Here is a 14,046-nt window from a genome sequence, read left to right as displayed (position 1 = left end):
ATTTAAAAAAATAAATAGAATCAGAATTTAGAAATTAGAATGTGATATGCTTGGTCTTGATTCAGATCCAACTGTGTTTTTGGGGGTCAATAATGAAACAAAGATTATAAATTTATAGATATGTACTTTGATATTAAACTGTTAAACAGTAGGTACACTGCATGCTAGCTCTTTTGATATAATCGTAACCAGAACAAATTTGATTTCAAAAACCAAAGAAAATTAATAGCTCGAATGAAAACCTAGTGGGTTGAAAATCGTCTGACATAATCATTATTATATTATTGTAACATTTGATTAGATGACAGTGTGTCTGAGTAGACTTATTTATATTTGTATACCGGCCCCGGAATTCGACAGTGTAAGCTGCACACGGAATGGTATTAAGACACCATAATAGTTAAGGTATTTTAAATAGAGAGAGAAATAGTGTAGTAATCAGGCAGGTGATACGTAGCCATACAGTATGCAATCTCGGATGTTTCCTTTTATGTTTACATAATTTCTGAGGACACCTTCTCGGGCAAAGCCTGCCTTGTGGAGAACCCTTTGGGAAGCCACATTTTCTGGCAGAACCAGATATACAGTTTCCCTCAACTGTATATATATTGTTTAACTAGAACTGGTTTGCTAGATACGAAAGAAGAGGGAAAATCCTGGGTGTAGAGAACGGTGACAATGGACATCTTATTTTATTATAGCCTCAGGCCCTCAGCTAGTCATTGTTACGAATCAAACACATTTTTAACGGGCTTGCCGCTTAAGTTTTAACTGCGTCTATGCCATATGGTCTACGACTTACCTAAACCTCACACACGCTGCCAAGTTGCCAAACTTTCCAGCGACCAAACAGCTCCAAGGAGATGACTCAGCTCCACACGACGATTATACAGCGACGGAGAGCGACGACATCGGAGGAAAATAGCAAAAGAACCCCGAAAAAATAATTACGTGGGCTTTAAAGCTATTGATTTCGTGGGGTACGTATTCAACTGGAGAAAAAATGTTAGGGCAACGTTTTTTAGACTCAGAAAACTCGTTTTCCATTACTAGGACACGAAGAAAACGACAAAGTACGTTTTATGTTTTCCAGGACACGTTCAAAAACGTTTTCGACACGTTTTAGGGCGTTTTTTGTGTCCGACACGTTAAATACGGGACACGAGACCTTGGAGGACGTGTCCTGTGACTTAGGTGATAAGAAATCAGCCTACTCTTGTGAAATTGAATCAAAACTTTTGTCAATATTAAATGCTTACAATGATCAAGGAAACTTTTATTGACTTTCATGTATATTCTTTTGGTTACATTAACTATTACAATGTCAGGTATTTGTTACCTTGGACCAAATTGTTTGCAGTGTTTTTGTGATTATCTTGTATTAAGGTCCAGAAATATCCTCATTGCATGCATAGATATAGTACAATATGCAGTATTGAACTTTTAGTAAATTATTCTGGATGATTATTGAAAGTGTATTTGTTTGTTGTTCTTGCAGTGGAAGCTGCATTTGTTTGAGATTGAACAGGAGTTAAAGCTGGAGCCTTTGATAACATATGTTTTGTATGAGGTATACATCCTACTGGTCCTTTTTGGTTCATAAAAGCGTTAATCTTAAGATCGTACTCTTATTTTGTCTTTTATAATAAGATTCTCACCTGCTAGTCTTTTCTTGTTCCTTTTTATGCTTTAAGATCTTTGTTGCATTTTAATCAGAATAGTTGTTAAATTGTTAAAATGGTAATATTTTTCATTCAATAGTTCCTTTAGTTGTGTTGTAAGCCTTTTATGGATTTCGAAATTTTGATGTGGAAGGAAATCATGAAGAATATCCAGTTGACCTGGATAGTCATGTAAAAGCTTTGCTGGTAAATTTGATGCTTGTACTGATTTTTTTTTAATATGGACAGTATATTGTCACCTGGATATTCCTGTAAAGGCTTTGCTGGTAAGTTTTATGCTTATGCTGAATTTTTGTAATATGAACAGTATATCCGAGTCACCTTGACTGCACCTCTGGAGGGTCGTGCCCCAAAAATGGCTGTCTATTTTGAGTACTTTCTGGATTTGAGAGACGGTCCCATTATCCAACTTCTGTACATACAAAGACATTGGATGCATGCCCTTAGAATCCCCCTTTGTTTTGGGTGGGCTCCTGTAGATTCTGAATTGAGACATACCACAGTTGAACAGATGTCGCTAGTTATGCCACTTACACAAGGTGGTAGAGGTGGAGGAGTATCTCATTTTCTAATGCCCCATCTACTATGTTGTGATCTGAGGGAGATATCACTTCGTTTTGGAACTTGGGGGACTACCTTTCCACTTTTTTTTTTCTACCTCGGCCAGAGATGCCTTACTCTCTTCATGAGGGAAGTATTTAAATATAGATCTTAGTGTCAATGTGTCCTGTCACAGATGGAGTACTTTAAGAGGATCACCTTATAATTTCTGGCTGTCTTGTATGATTCTGCAACAAGTGGAAGGCAGACATCCATGATACTTGAAATTTTGGATTGCTGCGACCTTGGGTTTCCTCTTGAACCCCTAGGGAGGTTGACCAACCTCCTTAAGTCCTTGTTGGTGCTCTTCAGGAGGATCACCTCATAATTTCCTGTTGTCTCATATGATTGTGGGAACAGGCAGAAGGCAGACATCCATGGTTCTTCAGATTTTAGATTGCTGTGATGTTGGTTTCCTCTTTTTCCTTTTGAATCCTTGGAAGGTTGACCAACATCCTTGAGTCCCATGAGGAGCCATGCATACACTATTGGATTGATATACATAATACATCAACTCTAGGCATCTCCAGAGTTGGGTTCCTTTGATTTAGCATACTACTCCTAAAGTTTGTTTTCACAGCCAACCTTCCATTTGAATTTTGGAGTATCTTCCCTGTTCCCACGCTCCTGGATGTCAAGAGAGTTGGGATTCCTTGCACCTGTGCTTGTTGGAAAATGTAACTAGCTAAGTCACAGGACACGTCCTCCAAGGTCCCGTGTCCCGTATTTTACGTGCCGGACACAAAAACGGCCCTAAAACGTGTCGAAAACGTTTTTCATCATGTCCTGCAAAATGTAAAACGTATTCGCCGGTTTTCGTCGTGTCCTGCATTTGGAAAATGCGTATTCTGTTGATAGAAAACGTTGCCTGCATAAGCTGCAATTTTTTTTGAAAGAAACAAATAATTTTTGAGTGGGGCAGCTTAATGATCAAGTCTAGGCCCTAGTATTGATATGCTATTCATGGTAATGTTAAATTCTTAAAGTAAAAGGATGAAAATGAAGATTATCATCCTTTTACTTAAATTTTTAACATTACCATGAAATGACTCAGGATGTTTGAGAGTGGTTCCGGCCTCATTGGATTTCATATGGAGAAAGTAGAATTTTAGATTTCATTCAAAATGCAGCAGACTTATCAGTTTTTCAGGATTTCAGGATTGGGAGATTGTAATGTTTCCAGGTGACACCACCTGCCCGGGCTACCCCTGCCACCAGTAGAGGACGTGGTCTACCTCCTATAGCTCCTACTTCTAGTTCTTCAGCTTCTAGAGCATAGCAAACTCCACTACCAACTCCACCAGCGCTAGCATCTACATCTAGAGGGAAAGGGAAAACTGTGGCATTTTCTCGCAAGAGGGGCAGAGGAAATCAATAGGATTAGACTTTAGTTATTTTCTTCATTTTATTGTATATGACATTATGACATGATGAGATACATTATTATATTTTTTGTTGATATTTTGACGCTGATTTGGGACTCAGGAGTCAGGACTTACTATGCAGGACATGATTCAATTTTATGTGTGATTTTAGCACTAGAAATGAAATTAAACATCTTATATATTAGTTCTTTTATCATATTTATGTGTCAATGTATTTATTTTATGTTGTAAATGGTTTAGATATTAAAAAAATTGAAAAAAAATGAATATTTTTGTACCAAACGATTTTTTCCTGATTATTTCCCGATAATTACGATTTTTTTCCGATTTTTTCCTCGCGCTGATATTATCCCGATAACGATTAATGCAACATTGTTGGAAAAACTGAACAATGATACATTTTGATTTTGATGACTTAATGGAAAATCTGCATTTTATGGTTTTAATATCTAAGTTCTAAATTTATAGTTAGTAGTAAGTACTTAGTAGTTTCTTATGTGCTTGTAAGTTGTACATGAACAATGAACATTGAATATTCAAGAATCAAGACCAAGCATATCACATTCTAATTTCTAAATAGTAAATTTTGATTCTTTTTTTTTTTTTAAAGTGAACTATGAACTTTGAGAAGTAATTATATTTTAATTTGATTAGATAAGCTGCAACCTGCAATTTAATATGGATAAAAAACTATATTTCGGTATATATATATATTTTATTAAATATATATATAAAACGTGTCCGCCGTGTCCTGTTTCCAGGTCGCTGCGTTTCATATTGAACACTCGTATTTACGTGTCCTCCGTGTCTCGTGTCCTCGTGTCATGTGACTTAGGTAACTAGTTTCGGTCTTCATAATTTGTACTATTATGTATTTTATGTAAATGCAAAAGAAAAGAAAAAGAACACTTATTATTATTTTTCTAGACTAACATGTTCTTCATGCTTCTAGGTTTTTGAGTCAAAGAGTCAATGTCCTATTTTGGACCTATTGTAAAGAAAAAGGAAAAATATTTTTTAAGTTGTAACTTTTGGTCAAAAATCTCTCTAGATGCCAAGTTGGCCTACCTATCAAGCCAGTCCTGCCCCAATGGACATGTCTATTCGCACCCCTCTGGACAGTGTAAATAGAGGCAAGATGGAGCTCATTTGGAGACACACACTTGATGATTTGTGATCTGAAATATCGAAGAAAGGAGAGGGAATAAGTGGAGGGCCGAAGTATGAAAGAGGAGGTTTTTCTTCTTGAGCCAGAATTTATGGAAACTTTACCTTGGTACATTTCTTGTTACTAGTCCTTGATGATGGATTTGCTGTGCAAAAAGGAAGGTTTGATAGGGCATCTAGAGGGTGAAGTTTTATGTGGTTTTGGGTCTTGGATATCTCACTTTGATCTGATTCTATAAGAAGAAAATATTTTTGAGTTTTCCCCTTGGAGGGTTTTTGCCTTGGCTTGGAGCCTATATCTTGTGTTCTCTGTTTTTGTGATCTTCATATTTTTAATGTTTGGTAATTGCTTGATGAAAGAAGAAGAATATAATAAGATAATGCCAACAAATTCACAAGTAACTATCAAAGAAGGAGAAAAACAAATTTAATTTTCAAACCTAGTATTTCTCCAACAATGCTCCCCCTAGGATCATGCAACTAACCCCTTTTTGTGTCTATCACTCCTTGTAGGATATCACACTAGTGCATTGGCACTTTCACAATTATGGATGACTTCAGTCAGGACCTTTTATTTGGGTCACCTTACTCATCCTTGGCAACTAGTTCTAGTGCTGGTGGGCCTTGACATCCTCTCTTCTAATGTTCAACACCGAGGCTTATGAGTTTCTGGCAAATTTCATGCACTTGGACCTTATTTTATATCTTCTCTTAACTAGACACTCTGTTCATCTTTTTTCTTTCTATGTTGATCTAGGAGTTGCTTTCATACTCCCATTTTGTACCTACATTGCATGTACTCTTCAATGCCATTGATATAAAGTATATTATGTAATATATGCTAATATAATACATACAAATAATATCAATACACATTAATTAAATATAAAATAGTAGTCAAAGGATGTGAGTTCCCATGCACGTCACCATTGAATGTATTTTGTACAAAACATCACGTTGTAGAAATTTCTGATGTGCTCTAATACCATGTCGAAATTCTTGGAATTCATAATTCCGAAATTTCACCTCTTAACTAGAGTTGTCCTGCAATTTAACTGTTTGAAAGTTTAGCCTTAGGACTCTTATGAATATAAAACAATGGGATGGGACAATATTTAAATTTTTAACAATCCAAACTTCTAGGCAATCTAAAGGGAAAAGATACCAAAGTGTTCCGAAAAGTTTCATCCCTATAGAGCAATATATTCATGCAAGAACCAGATCAGAAAACGCTAGTTTACAACAATAAAACGAGCCTTATCATCTTTAAGACAACATTAAATCACTCAACATAATTTCCCTTTACTTGTGTCAAATCAATGAGACATATATATAGTATAGCTGTAAGCTACAAAGCATGGCTAACATAGATGGCTGAAAATCAAATCTACAATTTGCATAGGTATTGGACAGCTGAAAAATTCATTAATATGCATAAGGTGAAATTGTTGTACATACCATAGCCTTATAACAAGGCTAGTACAATTATTGGCTCTACAAAACCTGATCTTAACTAAGGGGCTTCAACATGCATGAATCATTCAAACAAGTCTTCCAAGCCAAGACATCCTCTTTTTCTCTTTTTTTACCAAATACACCCTAAGGTTTCATCTGAAAACCCTAATCTCAATTTTCCAAGGGGTAAAACCCTAACCCTAGACTTCAAGAAACTCTAAGAAGATCAAAAACTCTAGTGACTCCAATAGAGAGGGGGGTAGAGAGAAACCAAGTATGAATGAAGATCTAAGAGAGAGAAGATGACTAGTGAGCTCCACTTGATCACATCTCTAACACAAGAGTGATAAGCATAATTAACTATAGTAAATATGAAAGAAGGATCCTCCCCTTCCTTTTTATATATGGGAGGCCAATAATACAATGTCGACCCATACCCTTACAAACAACCTACAATAAACACATGTAGCTCACACTAGTGAAGTGCTCCACTCTAAGGGTACACATGTCAAGCTCCAAGCTAACACTGTACACAATAAGGGATCCAAGATGATGTGCGTACACAAGGCATGTCCACATACTTATGTCACAAGTATATATGGACTACTTGTACTCGTACCTGAAACGCGCCAAAATGCCAAAACGCTGCTGAAACGCGACCAAAATGCCTAGGTGGCATTTCTTGATTTGGAAATGCTACTGAAATACTCTCGAAAAGTTTCAATGGCATTTTGGCCCAAATCTGTCTCATTTATGCCCAAATTTGCCCTATTTCCGTGATTTTTTTGCTTCTGCGGGCTAACTCAGGCAGCCAAAAAGGGTGTGGGGCCCTTATATGGCCAAAAAAGATTTAATCTACCACTAAATTTTATCTCTAATCACTCCACAAACTAATTTATATTTAATCAATCCATGCTCTAGTTTTGCTAAAAAAACACCTTGTTCTATTTTTGTTAATGAAGATGAGGATGAGGTTATAAGATATGTAATTGAACTTATCGTCAACTCATGTTTTATTTCATTTTCAACATATATAGCCATGTATAAAGGTTAATTTTGTTGATATTGTAGCTTTGAAGGTGATTCTGCATAGATAAGGTGCCATGACATGCAGCGAATCACCTTAATTATTTCCTACGACAATTAATTAATGAATTTCCTAAGTCAAGACTTTAGACAACAATTTAATTTAATTCAAAGTGAACAACAAATTAAGTCATAGTTGTTGATTTCAATGAGTCGAGATCTAAGCTCAACCATTGAAAGTAGGGATTTTTCTTGAGATTAGGGTTTGATCTTTTTAATAGTAGGTTTGAGCCAAAGGAGACACACATTTGATTGTCACAAGTTGGAATTTAGTGGAGTGCAGTATTTGGCAGCGAGAGCGAGAAAAGGCTAGATCGAGCCAGCTAGAGCCTAGATTAGGGCAAGCAAGATCAACAAATGTTGAGAAACCAAGTACTAGATAACTTAATGCTTGATTACTCTTTCTTGATAATTACTTTTGAATGTTAGCTATCTTTTTATTACTTTTATGTTCTCTTCATCAAACAATTATACAAATGTTCAAAGCATAAAGATCACAAAGAGATAGAAAACCAAAATTAGGCGCCAAGCCAGGGAAAAATCCCACAAGGGGGAAACCCAACAATCCTTCTCTTATAGAATCAGAGCAAAATGAGATATCCAAGACTAAAGACCAAGATCAAAACAACCACAAAGATTCCAAGTCAAACCCTCCACCAAGTCTCCTCCAATAGTCAAAGTCAACATTGGTCAACCTTCTCCAAATCTAGTCAAACTTTAGATTCCAACCTCACAATAGAGGCCGAATTTCGGCCCTGCAATACGACAAAAATTGCCTCAAAAAAATTTGCACATGTGAACAAAATTAGTGCAAAAAACCTTCGATCTTTCTCTCTCCTTTGACTTGCTTCTCTCTCTTTTCACTTCAATTCCTTTTATTCGTGATTAATCGTAGAAATAGATAGATTATGATATGAAAAATGGATGTTTCTCCAAGAGGTCGACTTGAATTTTATATATAGCTGTCTAGGAGGGTCAAATAGGTGCCACATAGGCCGACTTGTCCAAGGAGGGTTGACTTGTCTTTGTGTTGACTTTTGACTCACAAATAAAACTCAAGTTCTTTTGTTACAAAAGTCCAAATGGGACTTGACTCATATATATTTTATTTTTGACTCATAATAAATTCTTTTTTACTCTTTTGACTATCTAAGCATGAAGAACATGCTTTGACCAAGATAAAATAATAGTAATAATGAATATGGAGTTACATTACATTATGACTACCGACACTAGTTACAATTTGAACACTCCCTCTTAACTAGGGAGGTATTCATAATGAGTCAACATGATATTATCAAGTTGAAATATTCATATAAGAAAGGATCCTGATTAATACGCATCAATGATGATTTACATCATCATAACCGACATTGTCAAAATACCAAGGCCTTGACAAGTATGCTCTATCTCTGCACCAGATCAAAGCACAATAAATTTGGACACCACTGCCTCTCAAGGCACATACCCCACTTGGGTGTTCCCAAGGTATGACCTCACATGACCATTTCCTAATCCAAGGAAAAGTACGTCCTCTAGACCATTCTTTACCAAGTCCATGTATCCAACTTAGGATGTTAATCCTAGTCAACCACAATACATGACTCAAGAATGTATGCCCTTGATGCTTATCCAATCTACCATTTCCCCTATCAGTGTTTATGCACTACTTATGACTATTAGTCCTAGACATAGTATGTGACACATGGAGAACACGATGCCCATCCTCACTCCCTCTCAACTAGGGAGGAGATATCCACAAGCCCAAGCTTGTCTCGAAAATACTCATACTTCCTGTTAGGAAGGGACTTCGTCAATACATCTGCCACCTGTTCGTCAGTGGAGATATAATGTAGCTTCATGGTTCCATCCTGCACAATGCTTCAAATGTAGTGATACTTGATATTAATGTGCTTCAACCTCGCATGATAAATGATGTTCTCTAACAACTTTATGCAATTTTGATTGTCACAACATATTATGGTTGAATCCAAAGGTCCTCCAAACAAATCAACAAGAAATTTATGGAGCCAATCTGCTTCACGACTAACTTCACTGGCTTCCATATATTGAGCTTCAGCAGTACTTAATGCAACCAAGTATTTTTTTCTGCTTATCCATGAAACCATAGCAGATGCCAAACAAAAACAACCACCAATAGTACTTTTCCCATCTTCAACACTGCTTGGCTAATCTGAATCAGTGTAACCCAATAACTTAATCTTATTTCTTGCAATTTATCTCAAACAATGATGTATGGTCCCACAGAGATATCTTAAGACATGTTTTGCTGCTATCCAATGATCATGTCTAGGCTCAATATGAAATTGGCTAAGAGTATTTACTGCAAAACATATATTTGGCCCGGTGTTCACGAGATACATCAGAAAACTAATCAGTTGTTGGTAAGATGATGGATCAACAAAACTTGAATATGAACTCCTTAGCTTCTTCAAATTGGTAATCGTAGGTGTTGTCATGGGTTTACTATCCATCATCCCAAATTTCTATAGAATCTTGATCACATATTTCCCTTAATCAAGATAAATTTCACCAGGTTTTTGTTGAACTTCGAGTCTCAGGTAATAGTGCATTAGCCCAAGATCTTTCATGTCAAATTCAGTTGCTAGTTCCTTCTTCCATTGACGGTAAGATGCTCCACTCTTGTTATAAGTTAGTCATCCACAAATAGCAATATGATCACAAGCTCATTATTTACTACCTTGATGTGGAGGTTCAAATCTGCAATAGTTTAGACGAAACCAAGTTTTATTAGATAAGCATCCATTCAAGCATGCCATGCTCTAAGGGCTTGGTTTAAGCCATATAGAGCCTTCTTTAACCTGCAAACATGAGTTTCTTTTCCCTGCACTTCAAATCCTTTAGGTTTCTCAATTCATCAATTGTGCCATTTAGAAAAGTTGTTTTTACGCCGATTTGATGTATATTCCATCCCATAGAAGTTGCAATAGAGATGAGAGATCTAATTGTTGTGTACCTGGCCATAGGAGCAAAAGTTTCATCATAATCAATTCCTTCTTGTTGAGAGAATCCTTTAGCCACAAATCTTGCCTTCTATTTCTCAATATTCCCATCAGCTGCATGCTTGATTTTGTACACCCACTTGGAAATCACAACTGATTTGCCTTGTGGTCTAGGAATGATTTCCCAAACATCATTCTTCATTATTGATTGGTATTCTTCTGACATTGCATTCTTCCATACTTGATGTTCAACGACCTTTTTGTAAGTAGTAGGTTCTCCTTCAATGAATTTAATCATATATGTTGCATAACTAGAATATCTTTTGGGTCTCTTGCTTTCTCTGAATCTTCCTTTTGTTGTTGCATGTCCTTCAACTTCTTATAGAGTTATCTTAGCCAAGCTGGTATTTTTCAAGTTTCTAGAATATTGACAGGTTGTATAGGTTCACCTCGTCCTTGTTCTTCATGATGGTCGATTGTAGGTTCTAGAGAATTGGATTCCCTTGGACTCTCTTCATTGGGAAAGATAAGTCCTTCTTCATTAGAGTCAATGGGGATATCCTTGGACTTCTTATATGCAACGCTTTCATTGAATGTGACATCTCTGCTTACTTCAATACGACGTTGTTCCTTGATGTGGATTCTACATGCTTTTGGATGAGGTGCTATAACCAATGAAGATTCCTTTCATACTTGTAGGGTCCAATTTCTTCCTCTTGTCTTTGGGAATATGTATGTAGACAAGACATACAAATTTTTTGAGGTGATCAACATTAGGCTTCTTTCCAGTAAATGCTTCTTGTGGAGTCATTTCGTCAAGAATTTTGTGAGGGCTTCTATTTTGAATGTCGACTGGTGTCATAGAGGCTTATCCCCATAAGAATTTGGGAAGATCTTGATCATGTAGCATGAATCTTACACATTCTTCAATAGATCGATTCTTCCTTTCAACTACACCATTCTGTTGAGGATTGTACGGGACTATCAGTTCCCTCTTAATTCCAACTTCCTTGCAAAAGGCCACAAGTTCTTTAGATGTATATTAACCTCCATTATCTAATCTCAAGGTCTTCATCTTCTTTCCTGTCATATTGTCAATTTTTGCTTTGAACTCTTGGAACTTGTGGAATACTTCATCTTTAGACTTCAAGAAATATATCCAAGTCTTTTTGGTATGATCATCGATAAATGTTACATAGTATTGATGACCACCAAGCGATTTTTCTAACATGAGTCCACAAACATCAGAGTGGATTAGGTCCAAGATTTCCTTGGATCTAGAGTCACTGTTAGGGAATGGCTTCTTCACATTTTTGCGAAGGGCCCACCCTTCATGTTCTTCCTTCAATTGGGGCATACCTGTAACCATTTAACTCAAGGATGGCAATATTTTGTAATGGAGATGGCCATACCTTCTATGCCATAATTCACATGGGTTGATATCCATATGTACTAAAGCTTGGGGAGGAGTTAGAAGTCTATACAACCTCCCCTCACGAATCCCAATTGGCCTTGCATTTTCTATGCTATATCCCTTAGCCCAAACAACTACTTTGCCATCAATAAATGTTATCTTGTCTCCTTTATCTTCTAAACAAGAAATAGAAAGCAAGTTCTTTTTCAAACCTAGAATATAGAGGATGTTGTTGAGATGAATGTTTCCACTAGATTCCAGCTCAATGGAGTTATATCGGTATCCAATACCTTTGACCGAATAAGCCAATTTTGTCTCCATGTTCAACTTTGTGAGAAGAGCTTCATTTAGATAGGATATTGTGATGTCCACGTTCACCTGTCATATGCCTTGAAGCTCCACTATCGATTATCCATGTGTTTTTATCTTCAAATGAACCTATAAGTGCATAGTAGAGGCTTCCATCCTTGAGTTCTTTAGATAGTTTAGAGATGAATTTGTTGGCACTATGATACAAGTATTGTCCTTGATGGCAACTCTACAAGTCAACTCGGTTTTGATAAGATGCAATAGGGCAGTGGTACAGAGGATCAGGAAGATGGAACTAAGGACTATTGATCAAAATAAAGAAGTTGAAGGAAGAAGATGATGTAAGAGCAGTGTAAGAGATACACACAGGTTCACTTAGTCCAAGTAGCATATACACGCAGGTATTCAGAGCAGAAAACGTGTATAACATACAGAGGCACTCCCACAGAAGGAAAAGCGTGTACATGTTGAAAACCATGGTTTTGGTCCGAGGTATTTGGTCCAAGGTATCTTTGGACCATGGTATTGATCCTAGGTATTTAGTCCGAGGTATTCGGTCCGTGGTATTTGATCCAAGGTATTGGTCCTAAGTGGATTCGGTCCATGGTATTGAGAAAGGCCAAAAACTATATAACAAAGAGAGGATCATAAGGCCAGTGTGCAAGAGAATAAGATTCTAAGGAACACTTCTATCTGAAGTATATTTTATGTTGTCGGGTTATGTTTGGGACTAGATCTGAAATATTTATGTGCACCTTGAGTTCAATATTGGATCCGGATCATGAGCCCTGAAATGACTTATTCTTGAATGATCTAATATTGGTTGAGGCTAGATTTGGTGTTTTGCACCTGCTTTATTTGTTATCTATTATGATCTGGGTTTGTCTGAAGTTTGGAATTGCAGCAAAGTTCTGAGTCAATATTTGCAGATCTGTATGCAGGTTTGTCTTCGCCAAAGAGCGTATACCAATGTTGCACGAAGCGGGGACGTTTTTTGGAAGCGGGGATGCGGAAGCGTCATTTTCCAAAAATCTAGGAAGCGAAGCGTCTGCGGAAGCGTCTACTATATATATATATATATATATATATATTTATATTTTTTTGCATTTATACTCGAAACAAACATCCCAAATACCAAATTAGTTGTAGAAGACATGAAAACATGCATATTTTTGCATAAATCAAGATAGATATAGCATCCATTGTACATTAATGATTAATTATTCGAGCATCAACCATTTAGATGCATCAACCATCTAGAATCTAGATTCTTCTCCTCTTGTCTAGCCTTTGCCTCTACCTCGATTGTCTAGGGATATTAGTCAACATTGCCCAATTTTGATCAAACTACCTAATCCAAGACTTAAAATATGGTAGAAAAAGCTTAACATGCTTGATCGATGATTTTGACTTGATTGAAAGGTAATTTTTTGCTAAGGGCGTGACAAAGGAGTTCAACAATTAACACCACCAACACTAGGGTACATATAGGGCTTGGTGCTCTTGATTAAATGCTAATCACATTCCTTCATACTTGATATAATCTAATGAAATGCCACAATCCCATTGATCCTGAATTCCTGAAAACTGTTAAGTCTGCTAAATTTTGAATAGGATATGAAATTCTATTTTCTCCATATGAAGTCCAATGAGGCTAGAACCAATGTTTTACAACTCCGACTCCGACTCCGACTCGGCCGAGGATCGACTCCGACTCCGACTCCGACTCGGTAATGACTCGGCCGGCTCGATTTCAATGACTCGGTCGTTGTAAAAAATACATTAAATATTTATTTTTTTTATAAAAAAACATAATTTTAAATATTTTAAACATAATTTTAAAGATTTTCATTCATGTTTCCAAACACACAGCATTATAATATAGATGGAAGACAACATATGATCAAAGTAGGCTCATGAACCAATCCATTATATCAAAATGGTACCCAATGGCAATACATAGT

General features: G+C 36.6%; 1 protein-coding gene across 1 annotated transcript in view; it reads left to right on the top strand.

The window, feature by feature from the left end:
- LOC149220545 (uncharacterized) overlaps positions 1-14,046 on the top strand; it is a 246,597-nt gene that overhangs the window by 181,097 nt on the left and 51,454 nt on the right. The window contains 1 exon segment of the mRNA XM_089384798.1: positions 1,499-1,570. Within this exon segment, the coding sequence (XP_089240924.1) occupies positions 1,499-1,570 (72 nt within the window).

Source organism: Pinus tabuliformis, chromosome Q, assembly GCF_031772625.1.
Source record: "Pinus tabuliformis cultivar Carrire ecotype Pingquan chromosome Q, CPIR1, whole genome shotgun sequence".
Classification (NCBI taxonomy): domain Eukaryota; kingdom Viridiplantae; phylum Streptophyta; class Pinopsida; order Pinales; family Pinaceae; genus Pinus; species Pinus tabuliformis.
The sequence above is the reverse complement of the archived record's forward strand: the minus strand, read 5'-3'. Positions and strand labels throughout refer to the sequence as shown.